At 44.0% G+C, this 23,165-nt stretch overlaps 1 protein-coding gene and 1 pseudogene across 3 annotated transcripts; both read right to left on the bottom strand.

The window, feature by feature from the left end:
* Nucleotides 1-1,841: 1,841 nt before the first annotated feature.
* On the bottom strand, nt 1,842-20,168 carry LOC306937287 (chaperone Ric-8A). Of its 2 annotated transcripts, XM_079520955.1 has the most exons (15): nt 20,120-20,168; nt 19,202-19,266; nt 18,571-18,662; nt 17,348-17,395; nt 16,888-16,905; nt 14,982-15,074; nt 14,243-14,799; nt 13,169-13,304; nt 12,824-13,012; nt 12,343-12,437; nt 11,511-11,661; nt 11,205-11,300; nt 10,737-10,881; nt 4,204-4,483; nt 1,842-3,361 (listed from the first exon to the last, which is right to left on the bottom strand). In XM_079520955.1, the coding sequence occupies exons 3-15, from the start codon at nt 18,658-18,660 to the stop codon at nt 3,205-3,207; spliced, it is 2,055 nt and encodes a 684-aa protein (XP_079377081.1). In that variant the 5' UTR covers nt 18,661-18,662; nt 19,202-19,266; nt 20,120-20,168; the 3' UTR covers nt 1,842-3,204. The 2 variants fall into 2 exon arrangements, with proteins under 2 accessions (XP_079377081.1, XP_079377080.1); XM_079520954.1 differs by lacking the exon at nt 20,120-20,168 and having other exon boundaries at nt 19,202-19,332.
* LOC306936223 (insulin-degrading enzyme-like) lies at nt 6,238-9,206 on the bottom strand (annotated as a pseudogene). Its single transcript has 2 exons — nt 8,666-9,206; nt 6,238-8,548 (listed from the first exon to the last, which is right to left on the bottom strand). The product of its transcript is annotated as an insulin-degrading enzyme-like (transcript).
* Nucleotides 20,169-23,165: the final 2,997 nt, after the last annotated feature.

The raw sequence follows: 23,165 nt of genomic DNA, 5'->3' as shown, positions 1-23,165 counted from the left end.
GCTGAGAGAATAAAGCAAAGCTGAATTCCATCCAGCAAATAAGAAGCTATCTTATTGAAGCCTGGCTGATTCATTCCCACTTCATCGCGCGACGACAGTGTGGCACGTCAAAAATAGCAGACCTACAAGCAGTAGTGGACAGTAACTAGGTGCATTTACTGTATTTAAATCAGTGGTTCTGATCACATTGTTTCATGTCAAGGACCCCTGTGGTATTTGGCTGGGGACTCCCATCTGAAAAGCTTTTGTGCCAAGGGCCCCCAGAGCAGAAAGAAAAAAATCAAAACATTCAAAACATTTAAAAAATAGCAGATACGGCCTGGGCCATGGCTCAGTGGTCCAGGCACCTTGGCTGGTAATCCAGTCTGGCAGTGTGCCACGGGTTCGACTCCCGATCCCGACAGCCTTTACTGCATGTCTTCCCCCCATCTCTCTCCCCATTTCCTGTCAGCCTACTGTCTGTCCCTCCATAAAAAATATAAAATAAAGGCGAAAGCCACAAAAAAAGAACATTTAAAAATAGCAGATACAAGTAAGATAAAGTAGTTAAAATTATTGTGAGGCTATATGTTAACTACTTTTGGACCCCCTGGCACCCTTCCAAAGGACCCCTGGGGATCCCCAGACCCCCACCTTTTCAGATGAGGTCTAAATTTCAACGTCTAAAGTACTTTGTAATTTGTACTTTTAATATTTGAGTATTTACTCAAGTATATTGGGGGCTTGGAGCACAAAGGGCGTACGTGATATTTTCTGAATTTTACAAGAGAGCAAAAACAGACTTCATTGATTGTAATTATTTAATCAAAAACATATTTAAGCAATCTATGCTTTTATACTGATTTGACATACTGACATACTGACATGATACTGACCATGACACTGACTGTTGTGACCTTAGGTGTGTGTGTGTGTGTGTGTGTGTGTGTGTGTGTGTGTGTGTGTGCGTGCGTGCGTGATACTGATAGAGTAGTGATTAACTAGCAGCTGGTGTGAGTGCCACTGAGTGGTGTCTGAATGGGAGTGGTTGGCACCCTGGAACTAGCTAGTGATTGGCTCCTGTGACCAGGCTGTGGACTATAAAGCCAGTTGTGCTCCAAGAAAGCCTATTTTGTCCACCAGACCACCACTGCCTACACGGTCTGCTATAGTTTAGGTCAGGTGTGCGACACCATTGTGCGACAGAGTATAAATTAGGCTTGAGTCAGAGTGTGTCTGTGGATGACGAAGCACATTCCATCTCAGTGACATCAACACAAGGGTATAAGCATATGGTTTCATTCTAATGCTGCTGCGTTCTACAGAAGTCTGTCTACCTGAAATTCAAAATCCAATATGCTTTATCTCTCTTTTTCTTCCAATGAGAATCGGGTATATATACATTTTATCTAAAGATCATTTAAAGATCCATTTTAGCTCATTTGAAGGTTCATTTGTACAAATAAGCTCAAATGTTTTTTACACCAGACCCTTGCCCCCCTCCCCTGCCCCCCAATGTTTTCAAATGTCATTTCATAAATGCAGTCAGACACCACAAAGAAGTGGAGGACAAATCTAACAGCCTTTCATGAAAACATGATGGACTTTGTTCAAGAGCAAAGAAATAAAGGATCAGAGAATGTAGAGACACACACACACACACACACACACACACACACACACACACACACACACACACACACACACACACACACACACACACACACACACACACACACACACACACACACACACACACACACACACACACACACACACACACACACACACACACACACACACACACACACACACACACACACACACACACCACCTTGAAGCAATCACAACGTACACTTAAAGGTAAGTGGTGGTATTTATTCATGCTTATAGAAGCAGTACAGGCGGGTTCTCTGGAAAATAAAGAGTAGGGGAGAAATGTTACGGTTGCCATGGTGAGCAGGAAAATAGTACAACCTGTGCCCATTTGTCTCCCCCTTTTTCCTCACTGTTGCTGCCTGCCTCTTACTTTCTACTGTGGTGCAGAGTGCCTTGTTGCTGAGGGCTTTGCTTTAAAACAGTGATTCTCAACCATTTGAACATCAAGGACCGCCCTGTTTCGTATGCATTAGGCCTCTCTGAACCCTATTTGATCATTTATTTTAGTTTTATCTACACTGTAAAATCCTGTTTATTTAACCTGTGAAAGTGTACAAGTTACAGACCCATTACCAGCAGTCATTTGGACCCCTGGTGGTCCCCGGACCCAACGTTGAGAACCAGTGGTCGAATAGGAATAGGGAGTATGTAAGTAGGCTATTTAGACCCTACACTATGTGTGTGGTGAGGCAGCTCCAGACTCCTATACAGTTTATGCTTAATGTACAGAGGTTAAAGGTAGGCATATAACAATATATCATAAAATGATTCAAATGGATTCAAACTGGTGTCAATTTAAATCGCAATTAAAACACAATTGTAATCATGATGCAAACAGCAGAGTGCGTAAAAAAACAGAAAAAAATACAGGAGTTTTGTAAGATAATTGATTAAAAAAAGAGGATAAGAGGAAAATTAAAAGAGAAAGAAAATACTGGATTTGTGTAAAGAGAAATGATTCGATTTGAATCGTATCATGGGTTGAGTGAATGGTTACATGCCTAGTTAAAGGCGTAGCCACTTGTTGTTAGCGACAAAATAATAAAGCGTAGTATGGGTAAGAATGGATATAAATGACCAACCATCCACGCTGTCTTTCTCTCTGTTAGGGCTCATTCAAAATCCGTCGTACGACGGTGTTACGCGCCGAAAATAGCCGATCTACAAGCTTGTGAGCTTTTAGATTGTCTATTTTCGGTGTGCAACACAGGTCTTACAAGGACATATACATCTGTCTTCTCTCTTGGAGTGTTTGTTGGCTGGTGCTCTGCATGCCGTCTGTCTGACTCACTTTCAGGTTTCCGCCTCGCTTTCTACCTTTCATCTATTCGTTGCTGTCGGGCAGAAACCTTGTATCTCCATATTCATTTATTTTTTATTTTACAAGTGTCGCACAAAAGTAATGAAAATAGCAGATCTACAAGCTCACAACACATGTTTGTAGATATTTTCACTATTTTATATATATTTGGACATACAAGGTGTCCTCTTTCTTCTCTCCTCTCCCCTCCTCCTCAGACCCTCCCCACATATTTAGCCCTGTGTCTTCTTCACCTCCCTCCCGTACTACTGATCCATGTCCCCCACGCTCTCCCACCACTCCTCGTCTTCATCCTCCTCCTCCTCCTCTTCCTCTTGTTGCATGGTGCAGCCTCTCATCTGGCCACATAAGGGCGCTAGCCTCCCGTCGCCCGTCATCACCACCGACTGAATGTTGCTGTTGCTATAGCAAGGAGAGAAAGAAAAGGACTGACGATGAATGGATTTGTAATCATTGTGATCCCAGGGATAAAATATCGTATCAATTGGTTGGCCTAGGACTAGGTTAATCCATATCAAACTGGGGGTCCTTGAAGTTCAAAAGGTTGAGAACCAGTGTCCTAACCTTTTTGACGGAATGGCAGACTCACATAAATAGTTCTGCGAGTGTGTCTGTGCGACACTGTGACCACTGGACGAGTCAGTGCCAAATGTCTAGTGCATGTTCAACTTTCATTTCATAATGGAAGTGAACGACAGACAGACAGATCGGGCTGAAACCTTGCCCATAAATGGAGTTATATGATGAATGATGCATCATAGATTATGTCAAGATCCACAAATGAATATGCATTTGGCCGCAGATCCTGTCTGAAAAGGCTTTTGTGCCAGGGACCCCGATATATTTTTAAAATTTAAATTGTTATTTCATCCCACGATTTTTGTAACCAGTTTTTTTTTCACTTAAGTGTCAAAATTGTCTAATGTAATCCTGGGCGCTACACTTCCTCTGCCAACCTGGGGAGAGCAATGGGCTGACCTCATGCTTCCTTCATTGCATTCCGAGGCCAAGCCGTTTCTTTTCACCTGTCAGGGGGGAGTTCCCCGGTTAGACATAGTGCATGGTATAGCTTATCACGTAAAACGAGTATGCTTGGGCCTTTACCCATACCCTAATCTTAAATCTATGTCTAACCCTACCCTTAAATCTACCCCTTTACTAGTGAGGAAATAGTAGGCCTATCCGAAGGCCATTCTATCTTATTTTTGGGAAGTTCGCGCCTTAAGAAAACACAACATGCGCACCTGGAGAGCCTGCTGAACATGTCAATGAGGTTTCGCGCCTCGAGCTCCTTCTCTTCATCCGTCATGCCCTCCATGGGGTCAGGATGCGCCTCCTCCACACGCCCTGTCACCATGTTGATCCTGTCCTTGGCCTCGCGGTACTCCTCTGTGTCCGAGTCGGAGTCACTGGAGTACTGATTGAGGGCGCCGGCGGCCACCCTGCTGCCACCGGCCAGAAGGCCCCGAGCAGCCAGCAGGCCTGCAGCGTTGCCGTAGCCCGTGTACTTGATGAAGCGTCTCACTGCGGCGACACAAATGTTATTATTAGACGATTACATGACATCATGAGCAGGACAAAACAGGTTATGGGGCGTCAGGGCGGCACCAGTGTTGATTTTGACAGCAAATGTTTTAGTCATATTTTAGTTATCTGAAATGTTTTATCTTTAGTCTAGTTTTAGTTTATTTATTTTTATTTTGGCAGGACTTGATGGTGTCGTAATGCCTGGGATCTACAAGCTCACAATGCATCACAGCATGACATGTTGTGGGCTTGTAGATCTGCTATTTTCAGAGCGCAACACCCGAGCACAACCAAACATAAAATGACTTATAGGGATCTCTTCTCCACTCGTCCCTCTCAAACATTTTAGTCTAGTTTTAATTTGTTGATGAAATTGTCAGTATATTTACTTAGTTTTAGTCATCATAGGCATAGCTTAGTTTTAATTTAGTTTTCAACGAAATCAACACTGGGTGGCACAGGGGTAAACTTGCCCACCACTGTGGAGACTGGTGTTCGGTTCCTACAATGTGCCTCCGGCTTGCCTGGGCACTCAAATACAAGCCGAAATACAAGGTGAAAAGGAGTAGCTGGAAAATATCAGTGGAGACATGCCGCTGCCTACACCCTCCCCAAAACATACAGGGTTGGCAGTGACAGGAACTATCTCTAAATTGGCGAGAAAATAAAGGTTGACAATACAGACTATACTACTATCCCACTACCAGAATCAGAGAGGCAACGTCGCTGTGTGCGTCAGCTCATCACGGGCTGACCAGAACTCAGCTCATCACGGGCTGACCAGAACTCCACCTGCCTCCAAATTTGCCACAGACTCTTCATCACTTCTCTGTCTATGATCTAGGCTTATTGTCTCACCCTCAATGCCTTCACATATTGTACAGTTAATACAAAACACATTATTCAGGCACATTTCAGCCACCACTTTTGCCCATTAGGACCACTCTACTCAACGTCATCAAACAGCGACACGCACCTATGGTAACATCAGTCTACAGGCTACAGGTTTCAGCGTTACACATTTTTTCCCTTTTTTTGCGCTAGAGCTTCTCTTCTAGTAATACTAATAAGAACAGATTACTTACTTTGTCGCACTTTTGCAAAGTAAGAAAATGTAATATGTAATATTTCTCAAGCAACAGCTGGGTCTTTAAAGATATGGCTGTTACTTGTCGCCTAGAAAACATAAATGTCAAAGTTTGAACTTTGGCACTTAAAAATGTTTATTCAATGTGGATTGAATTGCGTTTTGCTAGACTTCACAGTGATGATTATTATAGTAAAAGCTAAAAGGCAACTTCAGGTGTCAGATGAGCATTGCATTGCAATAAAAATGCAGGGAGTGGTCTGAATTGGTTACAGATTGCAGCATGTGTATGAGGGTAGACAACTTTGGTGCTTTTCCAGCAGCAAGTTGTGGGCATACAATAGCAAATGCACTCATGGATGTACTGTCTGCAAAGATGCCTACCAATCTTATAGGTGTCTAGTAGTAGGCCTAAGAACTTTAAAATCGACTTTTTGTGATATTTGAGTGAATCGATTTTTTTTCCACCCCTAATTGGACCCCTGCATCTTGTTTTCTTTTTTGATTATTAATGGTAATTTGTTTTTTGAAAAAAAGAAGAAATAGAAGCTAAGATCAAACAAACTGTATGGTAACCCTTGAGACAATGATTGAATTTACTAAAAGGCAAAATAATAATTATAATAAGTTTAATGACATACATATGTCCTAAATCACTTAAACCCTATACGTTGTTGACGGAGGTTCCCCATCCCCCATTGGCATCCATGAAGTTTATGCGTGGTTTTCCAGGGGAAAGAGAAGCAGACTCCTTTTGAACTTGGTCACGTCCTGCACTAAAGTAGGCTGCGGCAGGGACGGGGCTGGAGCCAGGTCCACATCATTCTGGGTAGGGAACTCACCCACAATGGGGCAAGAATCCATCTCCCTAGAGAGAACATGTACCGACACTTTGTGTCTCTTGGGGGCATCAACTGCCAGCAGTTCTCTGTAGAACAACATTAGTTTTTCTTTTGTCAGAGTTTTCAGATAAGACACCTCAATGTTATCTCGGTCAAAATTATACTGCTGCGACATTATCTCGGCCCAGTATGTGTCGCACTCCGCAGCCAACCTCTTGGGCTTGTCCAAACGGTGGCTAGCCAGAGCCTGGACGTGCTTCTGGAAAGTCTCCTCGCTCATCTCCTCTATGGACGTCCCCATGGCGTGCAGGAAGGCCTCCACGCGGCTCTCCAGGTAGTGCGGAGCCTTCTCTGACTGGATGATGAAGCGGAGGCCCTGGACTTGACTGGCCCTGCGGGGCCCGCTGAACACGATGTAGCCCAGCTGTTCTTTGGTGCGCAGTATATTGAAGCATGGCTCCGAGATGATCTGGCAGAATAACTCCAGCAGCATGTTCTCGTGAGTGGTCTCCATGCCCACCTGGTAGTAGATTTCAATGCCACAGTTGTTGTGTACCTCGTTCCTCTGCTGGTACACATACCAGCCACCGTCTGGAACCTGTACTTGCCTGTAGCGCCTCAGCTCGCTGGGGAGGAGGGGTTTGGTGTGAACACACTCAATAAGAGTGTTCTCCAGCATCTGTACAATGCCAAGAGCATGCTCCTTGGTTATGTTGCCATGGAGAAGGGCTTCGATATGTAATCGTGACAACAGTTGAGCTATGAAGACCTTGAGGCGTGGGAGAGTGACATCCTCCAAAGTGTCTCTGAGCTCATGTTTGGTCCAAGCGACCTCAGTCATTAGCAGGTGGAGGTAGTACTTGGCATGCTTGTGAGGCTGCTCTGCATTGAAGTTATTCAAATCGCGCATGTACGCTTCCTTGATGATGTCAAAACGCTTCTCGTCGATCTCAAAACTGGCCATCTTCTCAATTATTTTCTTCAGAAGGATGTGTTGCTTGTCGTTGTAGCCCTTTACAGACAGAAACATCCCATAGAAGGCATTTTGGAGGCCATAGCTCAAGCCAGCTAGCTCAGCTGCATAGGCATATTCGTTGAGGGAGTCCTTGAGGAGCTCCAGGTATAAATATGCCATGTTTAAGTGCAAGGGGTCCATATACACAAGCGGGCTGAAGAAGAAGAAGTTTAAACAAGCCTTGGGCAAGAAGAACTTGTCATCCTGTTTGAACCACACCTTGCTCATGGCAGTGTCCTTGATTAAAGTGGGGAAGGCTGGGGAGTCTTTCTCCAGAGGGTATATTTCAAATTTATTGGGGATGAACTCGTTCTTCATAGGTAACTTGAACTTGTCGTTGAGGTTGGTGTTTGCCCATTTCTGGATGACCTCATCAGAGATGGCCTCCTGTTTGTACTGTGTGCCATACCACTCTTCAGTCCTGTCCGTCTGCCCTTCAAAAGACTTTGACACCACCGCCACTCTGATATGCTCTGGCCTCAGTTTATCCAGCACCATCTCTATGAGATTAGGTTTGAAGTCCTCCAAAATATACTCCGCCGCCAGAATCTCCTCCAGTGGGTAGTAGTGTGTTAAACCAGCCACTTTGGAAGTGTAGCTGTCGGGCTGCTGCTCTTTGTCCTTGAACCTGAAGGCCACTTTGTTTAAATCCTTACACTCCTTAAAGACCCACTCCTGAGGTCCCTCTGTGTGCAGTTTCTGGATGTACTGGAACATGTGGGAGATGATGTCCTCTACGTGCAAGAGCCCCTCCTCCGTTAATTGCACTTGGATGACGAAGAACATGAATCCTCTCGCTCCACTGTTTGGGCCTCCAAACAGTGTGTTCACCCAACCTTTGGCTTTGAGCTCAGACAGCAGACTTCCTGGGCCCTCGTGACCAATCAGATGTCCTAAATAGTGCCCTGGGCTAGATTTATAGTACTTATGCAGGTCTGGGATGGGAAAGGTCACAGACAGGATCCTGATGTCTTTGATAGGCACCACTTTGTAGAATTGTCTGAGATGTTCCTCCTGGAAGGGATGCTCAGGAAATTCGGGGATAGGCACGTTCTTGTTCTCCACCTTTCCAAACAGACCAACCACCATGGAGGTCAACTCGTCGAGTGACTCTCTTCCTAACACGCAGAGTCCCATTATGTTGGAGGAGTAGAATGTGGAGTGAAATTTCAGGAGCTCCTGGCGCATGTCAATGCCATCTTTACAAGGCCTTTTGTCAAGGGTCAATTTGTTACCTGTTCCAAATTTACTAAAGGGGTGGTCAGGGTTGCCAGTGGCCTTATCCAACTGACTCAACCTCCAGCTATCATTCATTAAGTTATTCTCATGCTCAGAGTCCACAGCGTTCACCTCCCGGTCCTTACAGCTCTCATCAAACAGAGGGCACAAGAAAAACTGGGCAAACCTATCCATGGCTCCTTGCAAGTGCTCATGGGACACATCAAAGTAGTAGTTGGTGTGTTCCCCACTGGTGTAGGCATTGGAGCTGCCCCCGTGCTCACTGAGGAACTGACTGTATTCATTTTCCTTGGGGTACTTCTCAGTGCCAAGGAATAGCATGTGCTCACAAAAGTGTGCCAGGCCCGATATGTTGGCAGGGTCTGAAAAGGAACCTATGTGTACATCCATTGCTGCTGCTGATTTGTCTGTGGTTGGGTCACTGATCAGCACAGCCTTTAATCCGTTGGTGAACTCCAGGCCTCTGTATAGACGCTTGTCCTCAGGAGAGTGAATAATGTCACTCACCACCCTATTTATTACAGCTGGGTCGGTCATTCTGAGGACAACGCTAGAATTTAATTTTAAGTACGTATTCCTCGAAGCCTTTACGATATCTGGAAAACGGAGCAGTTTGCTAATGTACATATACTATTCCAATGGAATATTATATTATTATTTAATTAGAAGGTCTATGTGGTTGTTTTGCAAGTTAAGCATTTATTCCACAACATCATGAAAGATCTATTGACCATTGAATGCCCACAAAGTCTGAACATTTTATATATGAGGTCCATTTAAGCTGACACTTGCCTCATCACTATGACATATGTTATGTCAGTCATGCCCGAATATGGAATTCCATGTTAGTCTTGCCCAAATATGGAGTTTATGTGAGTCTTGCACAAGCCTTGCCCAGAGTCGTATAGATGAAATAGTTACGACAACTCAGTTCACTTCAAGGGGCCAGTCCAATGTTGGCTCTTCTACATAGACTTCTATTGGGGAAGAACCGGACGTTTACGGAATGCATTGGAGTCTATGGGCTAGAGTGACAAACGAGTTACATGAACCATGTGACCAGGCTGTTTTCTGCCCCTTCATTGGCAGAACTCTCTTTCAATGGCTCTGGCCTTGCCCAAGAAGTCCATGGCGTCAAGAATGGCCTGCAACAATATCGGGTATAACCATAGCTACCTGATATCAACAAGCATGGATGCCATGAGAGGCCCTGTAACAAATCCCCTAACATAGCCAATCAGTGCAGCTGGTGAATGATCTGGACCACTGTCTGGAACACATGTAGGGTTAGTAGACCCACAGTTAGCCGAGCACTCTGGCCTACTGGACAGGCAGGCCTCTCAAGTCGTCCTTGGAGCAGAGCACTCGGTTAACTGTGGGTCTACGATCATGTCCATAGTGGCTACTTGGAGATATGGTAGGCTACTTCTTTTTGCCATTTCAGATGTGTGTGGATTGGCCATGAAAAAGACCCATGCAAAAACATAGCCTTTCTTTTACAGCACCACCATTTTGTCCAAATATGGAGTTTCCGCACAAATATGGGGTTCTATACTAGACTGGCCACCAAGATCAGAATGATCTGACTCCATCAGACACAGACGCGCAAAATTCACTGACTGATCACAATTTTTGCAGGAATAAAGAAAACCTTATATAAAATAAAGCAATACTGCCTCATCAAAGTTGGTATTGTGACTTTATATATTGTCAGATACTTGCACGATAGGTGATGTAGATAGCTGCTTTAGCAGACAGTTTGAGGGTCCAATGGAGTTAGCTGGTTTTGTCAGAAGCACTTTTGAATACCTTTCAATAGCACTGATTTATGAAAAGAAATCGAAGAAAGCGACGATATCTATCTAACTTTCTAGCCATAGCTACAGATTGCACAGGGAAGTCACACCACTAAGGTCCAATTTCCGATCCCTGTGGCATGAAGCATTAGAATGCTGTGTGCAAACTGTATTGATGTAGTGAACAGGTCTCAGATGCAGTGCAGGGAACAGTATGCAATACACAGTATGAACAGTATGCAGTAGTAGACTATGTAGTGCACAGACGTACCATTCTCTTTGCAGAGCACAAAGAGCAGCTCAGCAGCACAGTGCTTGACCTCTGTGTCCACATTGGTCATCAGACGGACCAAGCGGGCCTTCAGCGTGGCCCCCTGCTCAGGTCTGAGAGCCACGTCACGCAGTGGGGGCAGGATCTGTAGAAAAGGTGTAGTGGTGGGGAGGTGGAGAGAAAGGAGGATCAGAAATACAGATCTAGAGGTCACAATCTAGCTATATCCAAACCTGAGTTGGGGATATAGCAGAGATTTTGCAATTCTTCGAAACGTTGGTTTGTCTTAAGTACCAAAGAGGTGTAGTTTGTGGTCATTGGCAACGGCTTGTTTTGCCATGCGAGGCAATTATCATCGATCATAGATAAGCCATGCTTCTATATCATGTATAGATAATAGCAAAACACAGAGTCAAACGCTCATGTGCTCATTTTACCACCATTATGTCTAGAAGTGATGAGAAGTACCTGGTGACGCAGGTAGTGGCGCGTCTCCCTGTGTGCACGGCAGCTCTCAGTCATCAGGTTAAGCACGGGGATCAATTTCTCTTTCAGCTTCTGACCCTTTATAAGAGGTAGGCAGAGTAACAAAGTACATTTATTTGAGTGCTGTAGGCCTACTTAACTCCTGGAAGGAGGAACATTTGCTGAAAATAGCAGATCTACATGCTCACATGGTGTTTGTACTGTATTCACTGGGCGTGAAATCTAAAAGTTTGACAACCACTGTTAGACCTTTACACCCAGGCCACCAGACAGCAGACAGAAACTCACCCTGTCCAGACGTCTTTCCATAAAGAGCAGCATGGTGTGTACAAAGTCCATGTTGACTCCCTCCCACTCCAGGCAGCCGTCGGGCAGACGGACAGACACCAGGACATCCAGACACGTGAGGGGCACTACCGACAACATGTTGACCGTGTGACTGTGAGGAGACACCAGGATGGATGGTTAAACATCACGTCAACATCACCTCAAGCTTATGGTTAGATATAGACATTTTGACAGCGCATTTTGATTTAGTTTTAGTCTTTTGAATAAAAAAAGAATTGCATAGTTTTTCGCTTTTAGTCATCTGAAATGCTGTAGTGCTAAATCTACAGTTGTATTTTGGACTTGGACTTGGTGGCATCGTAATGCCTCATTTATACTTAGCTAAGTTAGCTTAATGCCAAAAATAGCCAATCTAGCTCAAAACAGTGTGTGACACCTGCTCGCAGCCAAGCATAGAATGACTTGTCTTACGGTAGGATCTCTTGTCCACTAGTCCTTTAATTGTCCACTAGTCCCTTAATTGTCCCTGGAAATAAAAACGTCTGGGTTTCTGAGGCTACTTAATTGCTAACATTTTCATTTATTGACGAAATTGTCAATATGTTTAGTCATAGTTTTAGTCATGGATAGCTTAGTTTTCCGTCAGTGAAAAAGGGTAGTCGTTTTAGTCGACAAAATTAATACTGGTAGATATGCCAGCTGTTGGCAGGCAGCCAGCCGATACACAGTCATTCAACTCTCTGAGTTACAAATGGATAGATTAACACTGAGGATTTGACTGTGTACTATATCAACTATCAACAGTGCTGTGTGCCGTGCAGCGTGCACTGACCCCTTGAAGTCATCGGAGAGGTCTTCTCCGTCACAAGACAGCTGCAGACAATGGCACAGGACAGCCACTAGCTGGCGATATTGTGCTGCCTCCTCCTGGAGAGAACGGAGTAGAGAGATGTTCTCTCACAAATACTAAACAGAACATGTTCATTTTGTTCTAGTTATAGTGATCCTTGCAAAGAGGACACAGTACAGTAGAGGTGGCAATATGAACTGAAGAATGTACGACTCATGCTTGTCTAGCACGCACATACATGGTACACTTGTTTTATTTGCTTCCTTAAATAAAAAACAGAACAGATATTGTCTTGATGGGGTATTGGTAGATAACAACCAATCTGCATCTTGTTATTGAATACATCTGTGCTTTAACAGCATATGGCATATGGCATTTAGAAGTTAAGACATGTGAAAAACATTGTCTCCCATGTATATCAACCAAAGATGTGCCCCCTCTACTTTTAATTTGTCTGCCTCACCTCATCTGGCTCCAGCCTGTGGACCCTGGAGGTGATGGTGAAGAGTGTTTTGAGGATTTCAATAGCACGCTGTGTGACGTCCTTGGAGATAGGTGGAGCCTCTTGGTCAGTGAGCACCTCGTAGCCTTCTCCCCATCGCGCGTCCAGGCACTGCTCCAGGACTGAGGTCAGCATAGACACACCCCTGTCCTGTGAAACCAGGGGGAGGGCAGGAGAGAACGGAAGCATTTGAGGAGATAGGATTAAGGTGAATAGCCTGGATTCTTATTTTGCCGGAAATCGATTCAATATCTGAGCAAAGGAATGCCTTGGCAGTGAAATGACAGCACTGATCTGTCTTTATACCTGCTGTAGTTGTTTTCTGAGCTCTGGCCTCAGAGCCGTCAGTAAGAAAAGCAGCCGCAGTTCATAAAACTGCCCAGTGGATGTCACCCTGCTCTCAATCCCCAGCTTCAGTTTCTGAATCAGACCAGGAAGGATCCTGATGTAGATGGTGAAGATGACAGGGAGAGATGAGGATGGGATCAGAGCGCCAAAAACATGGCGAGAGAGGATGCTGACACTTTAGTATTGATTTTCTCAACCATTCGGCATACAGGTTAAATCATGGTTATTAATAAAAAGTCATTCATAGCTCTAAATTACAGTAGGCTATGCAAATAGCACATGATCCACCAATACTTGTGGCTGCAACTCCTTCAAACCAATGCTGTGCAGATGAACAACATTTAGGTGGTGTAAATGGCACGCACAAACGCTCACAGTAATGGCAACTATTATTGTTGCAAATCACAGAGGTCTATAATCCATAATTTCTTTTTCAACAAAATCTGGGTTGGTCTCACTGCCATCTATTTCATTTTCAAACTCTGAATTGTCCACCAATAGGTTAGTTTCAGTCTGTTCAGTGCAAAGCTGTCTAGCAGTTTATGTAATAAACTCCCTGTAGTTGACTATTATGCGTCCTATTATTTATCCAGCACCTTGGACAGCTCTCTGTAGTTGACACCCTGCCATCTATTATCAATCCAGAACCATGGACAGCTCCCTGCAGTTTACCTATCATGCCACCTACAGTACTACACTGGCATTTTGGTGTCTACTAGTAGTGTATTGTTTCGGGGCAGGATTGTTTTGGTGCTTTCAGCACACTCTGGTGGACACATTTGGAGACACATTTCAATTTGCCCTTGCAGCTGGTGACTCATAGTTGGTGCTGCGAAGTGCTCTTTGCTGTCACAGAGCACAGAGCTCATCTCAGTAGCGTATTTGCGCTTCCAAGCTCGTTTGCATGAATCAATTAGTGAATACGATCTGTGTGCTCTTTGCTCAGGCAACAAAGGTGTAAAAAGAACACACAATCTGCCTTTGCAAAGCGTGTTGGTGAATCTGGGGTTTCTCCGTGTTCAGTCTGCTCACCTCAGGGTGCTCGCCCTCTCTTGCGCCCTGTTGCTGTTGTAGATGACGTTGCACAAGACCTTCAAGGCCTCCTTTCTACACACCTCCCCGTCCTCTTCTTTCTCCTCCTCCTCCCTCCTTTCCTCTCTTGCGTCCTTCTTCCCACGAGACAGTAGGCCTGCCACACCATGACTTTCTTCACCTCTCTGATTACAGCTGTAGTAATTGCCTGAGGTCGATGTGGCAAGAGAGCTATGACCACCGCTAGCTGCCCCAGCGTTGGCCGGGTTTTTGTTATCCACCACGACCACCTCGCAAACCCTTGGCCCATTTCTCGATGTCTTATTGTGCAGGTACATGTAGCTGCCGCCATTCTCTTCGTCATCCTCTTCTATCTGGCGCTGCGGGGCAGGGCTGATGCCGCCCAGATGAGCCAGGGTAAGGAGTGCGTCATCGGTGACCAGGGGCTCCAGGGCGTAGCGGTCTCGGGAGAGGATGCGCAGCGTGCACAGGCACACCCGCAGCACACATGGCTGCAGGCGTCTATGGATGAACTGCAGCAACGCCGCGGCCATTATCTGGCAAAGTAGAATGATCACAGGATAAGCATGCAGGACAGAGAATATGAGGAAGACATTTAAGGAGGGAAAAAGAGTGACAGATTAAACCCACAAAGAGAAGCCTTGTAAGTAGAAGTGAAAAGCACACAAAAAGTGAAAGGAGTCAAGGTGTTCATGCATTCAAATTCACACAAATCTACCTTTCGAAGTATGAGATCAGACTCCTTCTCTTCCTCATCAGAGCTGTCTGAGTCTGAGCCGGGAACATACACCCTCACTTTGTTCTTCCTGAACTGGAGAACGGAAATAAGATTTTAATGATGGGGAGAACAAAGGCAAACATGAGAAACAACATCAAAGAAGGCTCATAAGTTATAACAGTTGAATACAACTGGATGGCCGGTAGAGTTAGCCTGGTGCTTATTTGTCATATGTGCAAGGTCACGTTAACACAATGAGCTGGCTGAGTCACATCAAATTATGCAATCAGCTTTGTAACTTGTATATTAACCCACTGAGCAATAGTCGGCTCCTAGACAACGTCGTTTCAACGTCTATTTATAGTAGTCTAAAAATAGCCTGGCTAATCAAGATCTAAATAGAGACCGTCTATGAATAGTCTAAGCCTAGACCGCTATTATTACCCCATTTTTAGACGGCAATTTAGACGTATAATAGACAAAAAATGCTCAATGGGAAGTTATTGTTGTGCAATCAGTTTTGAAACACACCGATACTACAGATGTACGCACGCACGCACGCACGCACGCACGCACGCACGCACGCACGCACGCACGCACGCACGCACGCACGCACGCACGCACGCACGCACGCACGCACGCACGCACGCACGCACGCACGCACGCACGCACGCACGCACACACGCACGCACGCACACACACACACACACACACACACAGTGTGTGTGCGTGTGATTTTTTATTTAACAGCTCCCATTTCTGCTGTGAAATGTGGGTAATCTGGGTTATGAACATTCACGAGAAACACTATCTGCTACCGAGGTGCCCTTGAGCAAACCACTTAACCATATAATGAACTGTAGCGCCCCTATTCTGGGGATCTCGTTATCAGGGACATGGACACTATTTAAAGTAATAGGTCGACAGAAAAGAACATGGCGGTTGAGTTCAATGGAGAAGTGACGCCCTGTTCTATTTGGTTCCTCAAGCATTTATACAGTATAGGTGAATTATTTCCATAATTTCCAGCGTTCTACACCATCCTATGGCAAAGTATAAATCAGACATAAGTGTTATTGTTGTTGGCCCCAATGGCCCTTAAATTAAGCCCTTAACATTGGTTTTGGTCTATTTGCGTTCCAGCCCAGACTTTGAGGTTGAGCTCACAGCCGAGGTGACTGTTGAGGGACCAGCATGCTGTATTTTGTCCTCCGTTTGCATTGTGACTCCTTCAGAGATGTTTATGTGGTAAACGTGCCATTGATTTGGTTTAATTGGGAGAAAATCTTTTAAGAGTGACATCAACAAACTTGGTTCGAGCCCCGATCCTGACAACCTTTTCTGCGAGTCACCCCCCATCTCTCTCCCCATTTCCTGTCACACTACTGTCTACCTATCAATAAAGGCATAACAAGGCCCCCATAAATATCTTAAAATAAATAAAAACATGTATTGGGCTATTATAGTACAGACCCCTAGAGTACCCTGGTCAAGAAAGTACATACAGTTTACTGTTTAAATGGTTAACCACAAACCCCTAGTGGACCTGCAGAGTGGTAGAAGACAGCACAGTGGAAGGATGTGATAGTAGTGGACAGACAGTTCCCGGGTGTCAGCGTGTGCACGAGTATGCGTCACAATGTGGCTGAAAAATCACACCCGTGTGAACTGAGTGGTGCAAATCCCCCCCACCCCCCTCTCTCTCTCTCATTAGCAGGCAACAGTGCAATACTATCTCTCTGTCTGTTTCTGGCATAACAGCACCCCTACTGGTACTCATGAGTCACACATGAGTCACACACAAACATAGGTTAACACGAGTCACAGACATTGCTGTTCCTTGGAGTGGTTGCACCACTCAAAAAAACACATGCGTACTCAGAGCTTTCCACGGCTCACATATTACCTCTTCCAGGTGTCGTTGCTGCAGTCATGTAGCCCATGGACAGTGTTGTAAGGCAGTCATGTAGCCCATGGACAGTGTTGTAAGGCAGTCATGTAGCCCATGGACAGTGTTGTAAGGCAGTCATGGAGCCCATGGACAGTGTTGTAAGGCATGTAGAGGCATAAGAACAGATGCATGAATGACTTTAAACAAGCGGTGAAGACAGCAGATGTTGTAATGTAAAACGTATGGAGGAATACCAAGAAACAAAAAAGAAAATGAGAGGGAGGGAGCAGGGAGAGGAGGGTGGAGATGAGTGGAGGGCGGATGAGCAGGCTTTAAGTCTATTTAGAAGGTTAATCTGAGCCTTTGTTCTCCAGGCTGACAGAGGGCAAGAGGGTTCAGGGTCAATGGATCTCTTTTAGACGCAGCCATGAGGACAAATTGCTAAATCTAACAAGTCTTTCGTTTTTCGCCTGACCTTTCGCCTGTCCCGCTCCTCGACATCGAAGAAGAAGCACTCGGCATACTGTCAGAGAAAGGCAACACTCATACTGTCAGAGAAAGGCAACACTCAAGTTAAACTTTATGCAGTAGTTCACACACAGATAAACTACAGTAAATGTACTTCACAGGGAAAATAATCATAATTATGCACAGTTATAGAAATATGGACTGAATGGAAAAGCAAAGCACTGTAATGTAAAATGCATTTTTCTGTAATGCCAATTCCACAAGTAAACAAAAAAGAGCCCAATAGTGATACAGCATCTGTGTGTATGTAAACGTGTGTGGTTGAGGTGTGGTGCTGGCTGGATTTAACAACTTGATTCGAACCCTGGTTCAGCCAAGTGTGGGATAAGAATTAACCCCTCGTAGCCCCCCCACACACCCCACTCCTCACACCCCTTATGCAGGGGTCTGAGGAAGAGGTGACCAATCAGTTCACAGTTAAAAATTGTATGAGTCATCAATATGGCTCTTTTTGACTATGAAGAGTAATCCAGAAACTTTACAGAACCCATGAAGTTCTCCTGGTTTCCATTATAACCAGAACCACCCCTGAAGAACGAGGTAGGTCATAAAACAAACCCTAATAAAATAGCAAAAATAACTGCTCATAATGTTGCATCGTGGTGCTTTCTTTTTTTTGTAACTTAATTTTTATTTGCAGAAAAACATAGAATTGCAGAGAAAAACATAGAATTGCAGATCGTGGTGCTTTCTAAGCTTGCAGATCGACTATTTCTGAGACATTTTGAAAGTAAGTTCTAGGTTCCGAGTAGGGCTGTCACGATTACAAATTTAAGTTGACAATTAATTGTCACAAAAATGATTGCGATAACGATTTAATTGTGTTTTTGGCATTGAACAAATATGAATAAAGAATACATTTTGGTTTGCCTGGTAATCAAAAAATGCACACGGCAGATATGACAAATAATTGAACAAAGAAATTACTGAGATATGAATTATTTTTATACAAAAAGGTAAAGCCTATTGCTGAAATTGCTGCTCTACAAGCTTACAACACGTCACACGTTCCGAGAACTCAGGTTTAGTACTGCCTCCTGAGCAGGGCCCAAATATAGGTACTGAGAACCTTATCTGAAACTGAGCCGTAGTGCATGGAAACAAATACAGAACCTGAAATACACAATACAGTTTGTGTAGTGGGAAAGAGCCAATAGGACAGATAGTCACCTGGGTATTGTATCTGTTCAGTTCCACCTGAACACTGTCCTGGTCTCCCTTCTCAATGTACCGAATGATTCTCTCCAAGTCCAGTCCCATGCCTGAAACAAACAGAACAACATAGCAAACTAACAAACAAACAAACAACAAACAAACTTACTAACATTCTACCCTGTTTCTTAACTCTTAATTGTCTCTAAGCCATTGCACCTCTCTTTTGTCTTTCTAGCAGAAATATGACTAATTCCTGTAGTCCTTAAATATAAAAGAATCACACCCGTGTGAAGTGAGGGGCGCTCTTATCTTACAACATCGAGGGAATTTGGTATATGATTATGTGATGTAAAACAAACGGTGTCAAAAGAAACATTAAATTATCTTTATTGTTAATGGGATTTAATGTTTGTGTTAGAGACAACAAACTTTCTCTTCATTGTCAATGGCGTTTTTAAAACAAACATTAAACCAGGAGGGAAGGTCGCTCGTGGTAAGAGCATCAGCTAAATAAATGTCCAATATGTAAAAATGTTAATTAAACAACAAACAAGAAGATATTAAGTTACAAAGACAACACATTTTGTTTTATTGCAACCCTCAACCCTAACATCTCTTACTTACAACTAAATAATCATTCACTGACCTGGTGTATGATGGATGGGTGACACTGGTTGCTTGCTGCTTCTTATTGGCCTCACTTCCCCCAAACTATAACAATTTACAATTACAATTTACAATTTAGGCATTTAGCAGACACTCTTAATCCAGAGCGACTATAAGATGCTCACTAGTGGTGGAATAGACCAGTAGTAAGTTGCCCCTCTGAATTTAACTACACTCCTCCTCCTCCTCCTACGTCACTGTCTACTAAGCCTTGGATTTACACTGGGTGAAGCCTGTCCTTTCATGCATTCTGTACTCAGTGTACTGCACACCGCTACCAGGAAATTCAATATGAAATTGCAGGACTTTTTGAGTTTTAAAATTTCTGGAAAAAAACTATTTTCTTTCTAATATATTATTATTTTTCCTTACAGAGTATTCCTTAGAGATTATGTTTTCAGTAATTGCCAAGCTCAGGCATGTTCTGATTTTAGATATTTAATTAAAAAACAGAGATGTCATTTTGGTCAACTGTGTTACGGACAAAAACTGTAAAGTTTTAACTTTGGATAAATGTCCGATTTTTAAACAAATCATTGTTCTTGGAAGAATATGCGTCCGCTTACCTACATTTTCAATTATAATCCCCAATTATTAAAGGAATGTGTTTTTTTCCATTAAACCTCCTAATTTCACAGACATGAAAAAGTAATAACCTAATCATGAACAAAATGAATTCATGATTATTATTTTATGTTAGCAAACTGCATATTCCACCTCTTAGTGTATTTAATTAAGACCATTTGATATAATTGACATAAACAAATGAACAAATACAGACTAGTTAACATGGAACATGCACTTGCCGGTTTATTAACACCGATTTTACACACATTGTAAAATTAAACAGTGCTCCTAACCTGCAAAAAAAAAAAGTATCAAAACTTGCTTAGCTTACCACTAGATGACTTTCACTCTATGCTTTCACATCGAGTGACATGTAACTGCGGACTACACACTTGTAGACAGACGAGTCCTGATGGAGGGCGTCCCCCTGGGATTGGCCCTAGCCAGGAAAGTCGGTTGCCATGCATGTTCTGGTAAGAATCGAGAACACTACGACCATGTGCTACATCAACAGGAAAGGGGGACTGAAGTCTCTACGCCTGCACATGTTTTGCACACAGGCTGTTGACGTGGTGTGACAAGCGCCTCTTGTCACTCACGGCCTGTCACGTCCGGGCAGAGGCGTATCTACAATAAGGCGAGGGAAGGCGGCCGCCTGTCCAAATCCATTTCTGGCCTTGCCAAAATCCATACAATGAGAAAAAAGAGGACAAAAACAAGACATGAGAACTATTAAAATGGACAGCTGATTGGCCGTCGCGGTAGAGCGCGACCCTCAATCACCCATTGGAATGTAAATGCAAGCCTTTCAGCCTTTGTATCCCACTCGTCTGGCAGGTATATCTCTTTGAAAACCTAAGATTGTGCGCGGGGAGACGACAATTAACATATCTTGCCTGGCCAAAATGTAATTCCTGGATACGCCACTGCGTCCGGGACTCCTGAATACAGGGACTGGGGTGCATTCCGTTACCACAATTGGTCCTTAGACGCAGAGGAGGCGGCGCAGATATGGGACAGGTTCGGGACACCCGAGGTGGACCTGTTCGCCTCAGAGGAGAACAAGAAGTGTCGACTCCTTTTCTCCCTGGCAGGATCACCAACCCTAGGCCTGGATGCCATGGAACACCACTGCCCGAGGGTCTGCTCTACGCATTCACTCTATTGGACCTGATTCCTCCCTGGGTCTGGCCCGTGAGGGGTCGAACCTGAACGCAGAGGGCCTGCCCCCGAATGTCGTCACGATGATTCTGGGAGCCAGGGCCCTGTCTACTATAGACAACGGTACAGCACGGCTTGGAACATGTTTGAACGTTGGTGCTCGGCTAGACCTCGTCGGGTGGTCCCATTCCAGGCCCCGGTGGTGCACATTCTGACCTTCCTGCAGGAGATCTTGGATAGAGGCCTAGGCCTCCGTTAAGGTCAATTTGGCAGCCATTTTGGCATACCACGTCGGCATAAATGACAAGACGGTGGGAGAACACGTGCTGGTTTGCCAGTTGAAGAGAGGGGCGTCAAGCGTGTCTGTCCGGTTTCGAGGTCTCTGGTCCCGAAGGTGAACCTGAAGTTTCTCTCGCTTAAGAACGCTCTATTGGTTGCCCTGACAACTGCAAAGCGTGCTATAGTGACATGCATACACTCTTGGTTAGTCCGAGCTGCATGAGATTTAGTGGGAACTCCAGGTTGTCTATTAGGCCGAACCTGTTTTTTGTGCCTAAGAATTTCCCCTCTGTGAGTGCTCCAGTCGACCTAGCAGCGTTCCATCCGCCTCCGTTCTCCTCGGTGGAGGACAGGAGGCTGAATCTGCCCGGTTAGGGCATTGAAACTGTATGTGGACAGAACTGCTCCCTTCAGGAAGGGTGATAAGACCAGTTGTTTGTGGCATGGGGTTCTCAGATCAAGGGAAAAGCTATAACAAAGGTAAGACAATGTATTATGGAGCCATACAGAGAGGAATACAGCCCCCAGAGGGTCTGCGGGCTCACTCTACTAGAGGCATGTGTGCATCCTGGGTATGCCTCCTTTTTTGCAGGGTCGGCATCTCGCCGGCCACAATACCGTCACTGCTTCTCTGCAGCTGATAATCGTGACATTTTCCTGAAAAACGCTTTTGTCTTTTATAATATTTATGGAAAACAGGGTAACTTTTAGTTGACAGTGACTTCTTGGACACAGATAAAATGTGTTATTTTCCATATAATAGTTGATATATTGCCAAAAATATTATATCTGCCATGATTATCTGGTAGCCTATAAAAATTAAATGATCAAAACAATTTTTGATTAAGATCATTTTATTGCTGTTTAACTAATTAGAACGTGGTTGTTATTAAATTCGGACGGTAACTTAATTGACATTTTAGTGATATCCAGCCATTGTTGTATTAATTAATGATAATAAAAGTACATGCAAGTTAAATCCCTTGGACTTCAAAACTCCCGCAATTTGATATTGATTGATTGATTGATTCAAAACTTTATTGGAAGTTTGCATATATAGGAAAAGCACGGCACAACACAGTAAGCTACAGTTCAGATACAATACAAGCAAGTTCTACTATAATGTTATATAATGTAATAATGTTAGCAAAAATCGGAACTTGCCATATAGGCCAGTAGCCTATGTATATGTCATTGGGACCGGACTGTAAAGCCATTGGATCAAGAGCGCAACAAAACAATGGGAACCTGCTTTGTTAGTTTTTTAACTATGGTAACAAGTAAGCCATGGTAACTAACTAGTTAAGAAACTTTGACAGCTTGTGAGTAAAGCGGACAGTGTCCAGACAGTTGAAGAGTGTCAGAGTGTGTCACACAATATCAGTAGGGCAACAGAAAACACAAATAATGACAATGATAATAACAACTGAACCTTATTCTGCTGAAGAAATACCCTAGACTATAACCAGAGTGCTTAGAGTTGCAGCATGTATCCAGAGATTTACGCACAACGCAGTGCAAATAACAAATATTGGATCCAAGTTACACATAACAAAGGTTTGGAAGTTTGGAACTACACCCAACTGACAATATAGGTCAAGGGTAAAGGCTTATTGGGTAAGACTTATCCAAGTCTTACCCAATATTATAATTTTTTATTTTGAGAAAGAAATTATGAAAAATAGCCTATAGATTTATTTAACTATAATGTATATAAACATAGGCTATACATGTATTAGGTGAGTGAGTAGCCTACAAGCAAGCAAGCGTTACAACTTATAATGCTGAATGTCGACTGTGGAAATCAGCCATGCAGCTTTGAGAGAGAGAGAGAGAGAGAGAGAGAGAGAGAGAGAGAGAGAGAGAGAGAGAGAGAGAGAGAGAGATGTGATGGGTCTGGGTCTCCAGATGACAGTAGCCTAAAGTGACAACTTTAG

Source organism: Electrona antarctica, assembly GCF_951216825.1.
Source record: "Electrona antarctica genome assembly, chromosome: 14".
In the NCBI taxonomy this organism is placed as follows: domain Eukaryota; kingdom Metazoa; phylum Chordata; class Actinopteri; order Myctophiformes; family Myctophidae; genus Electrona; species Electrona antarctica.
The sequence above is the reverse complement of the archived record's forward strand: the minus strand, read 5'-3'. Positions and strand labels throughout refer to the sequence as shown.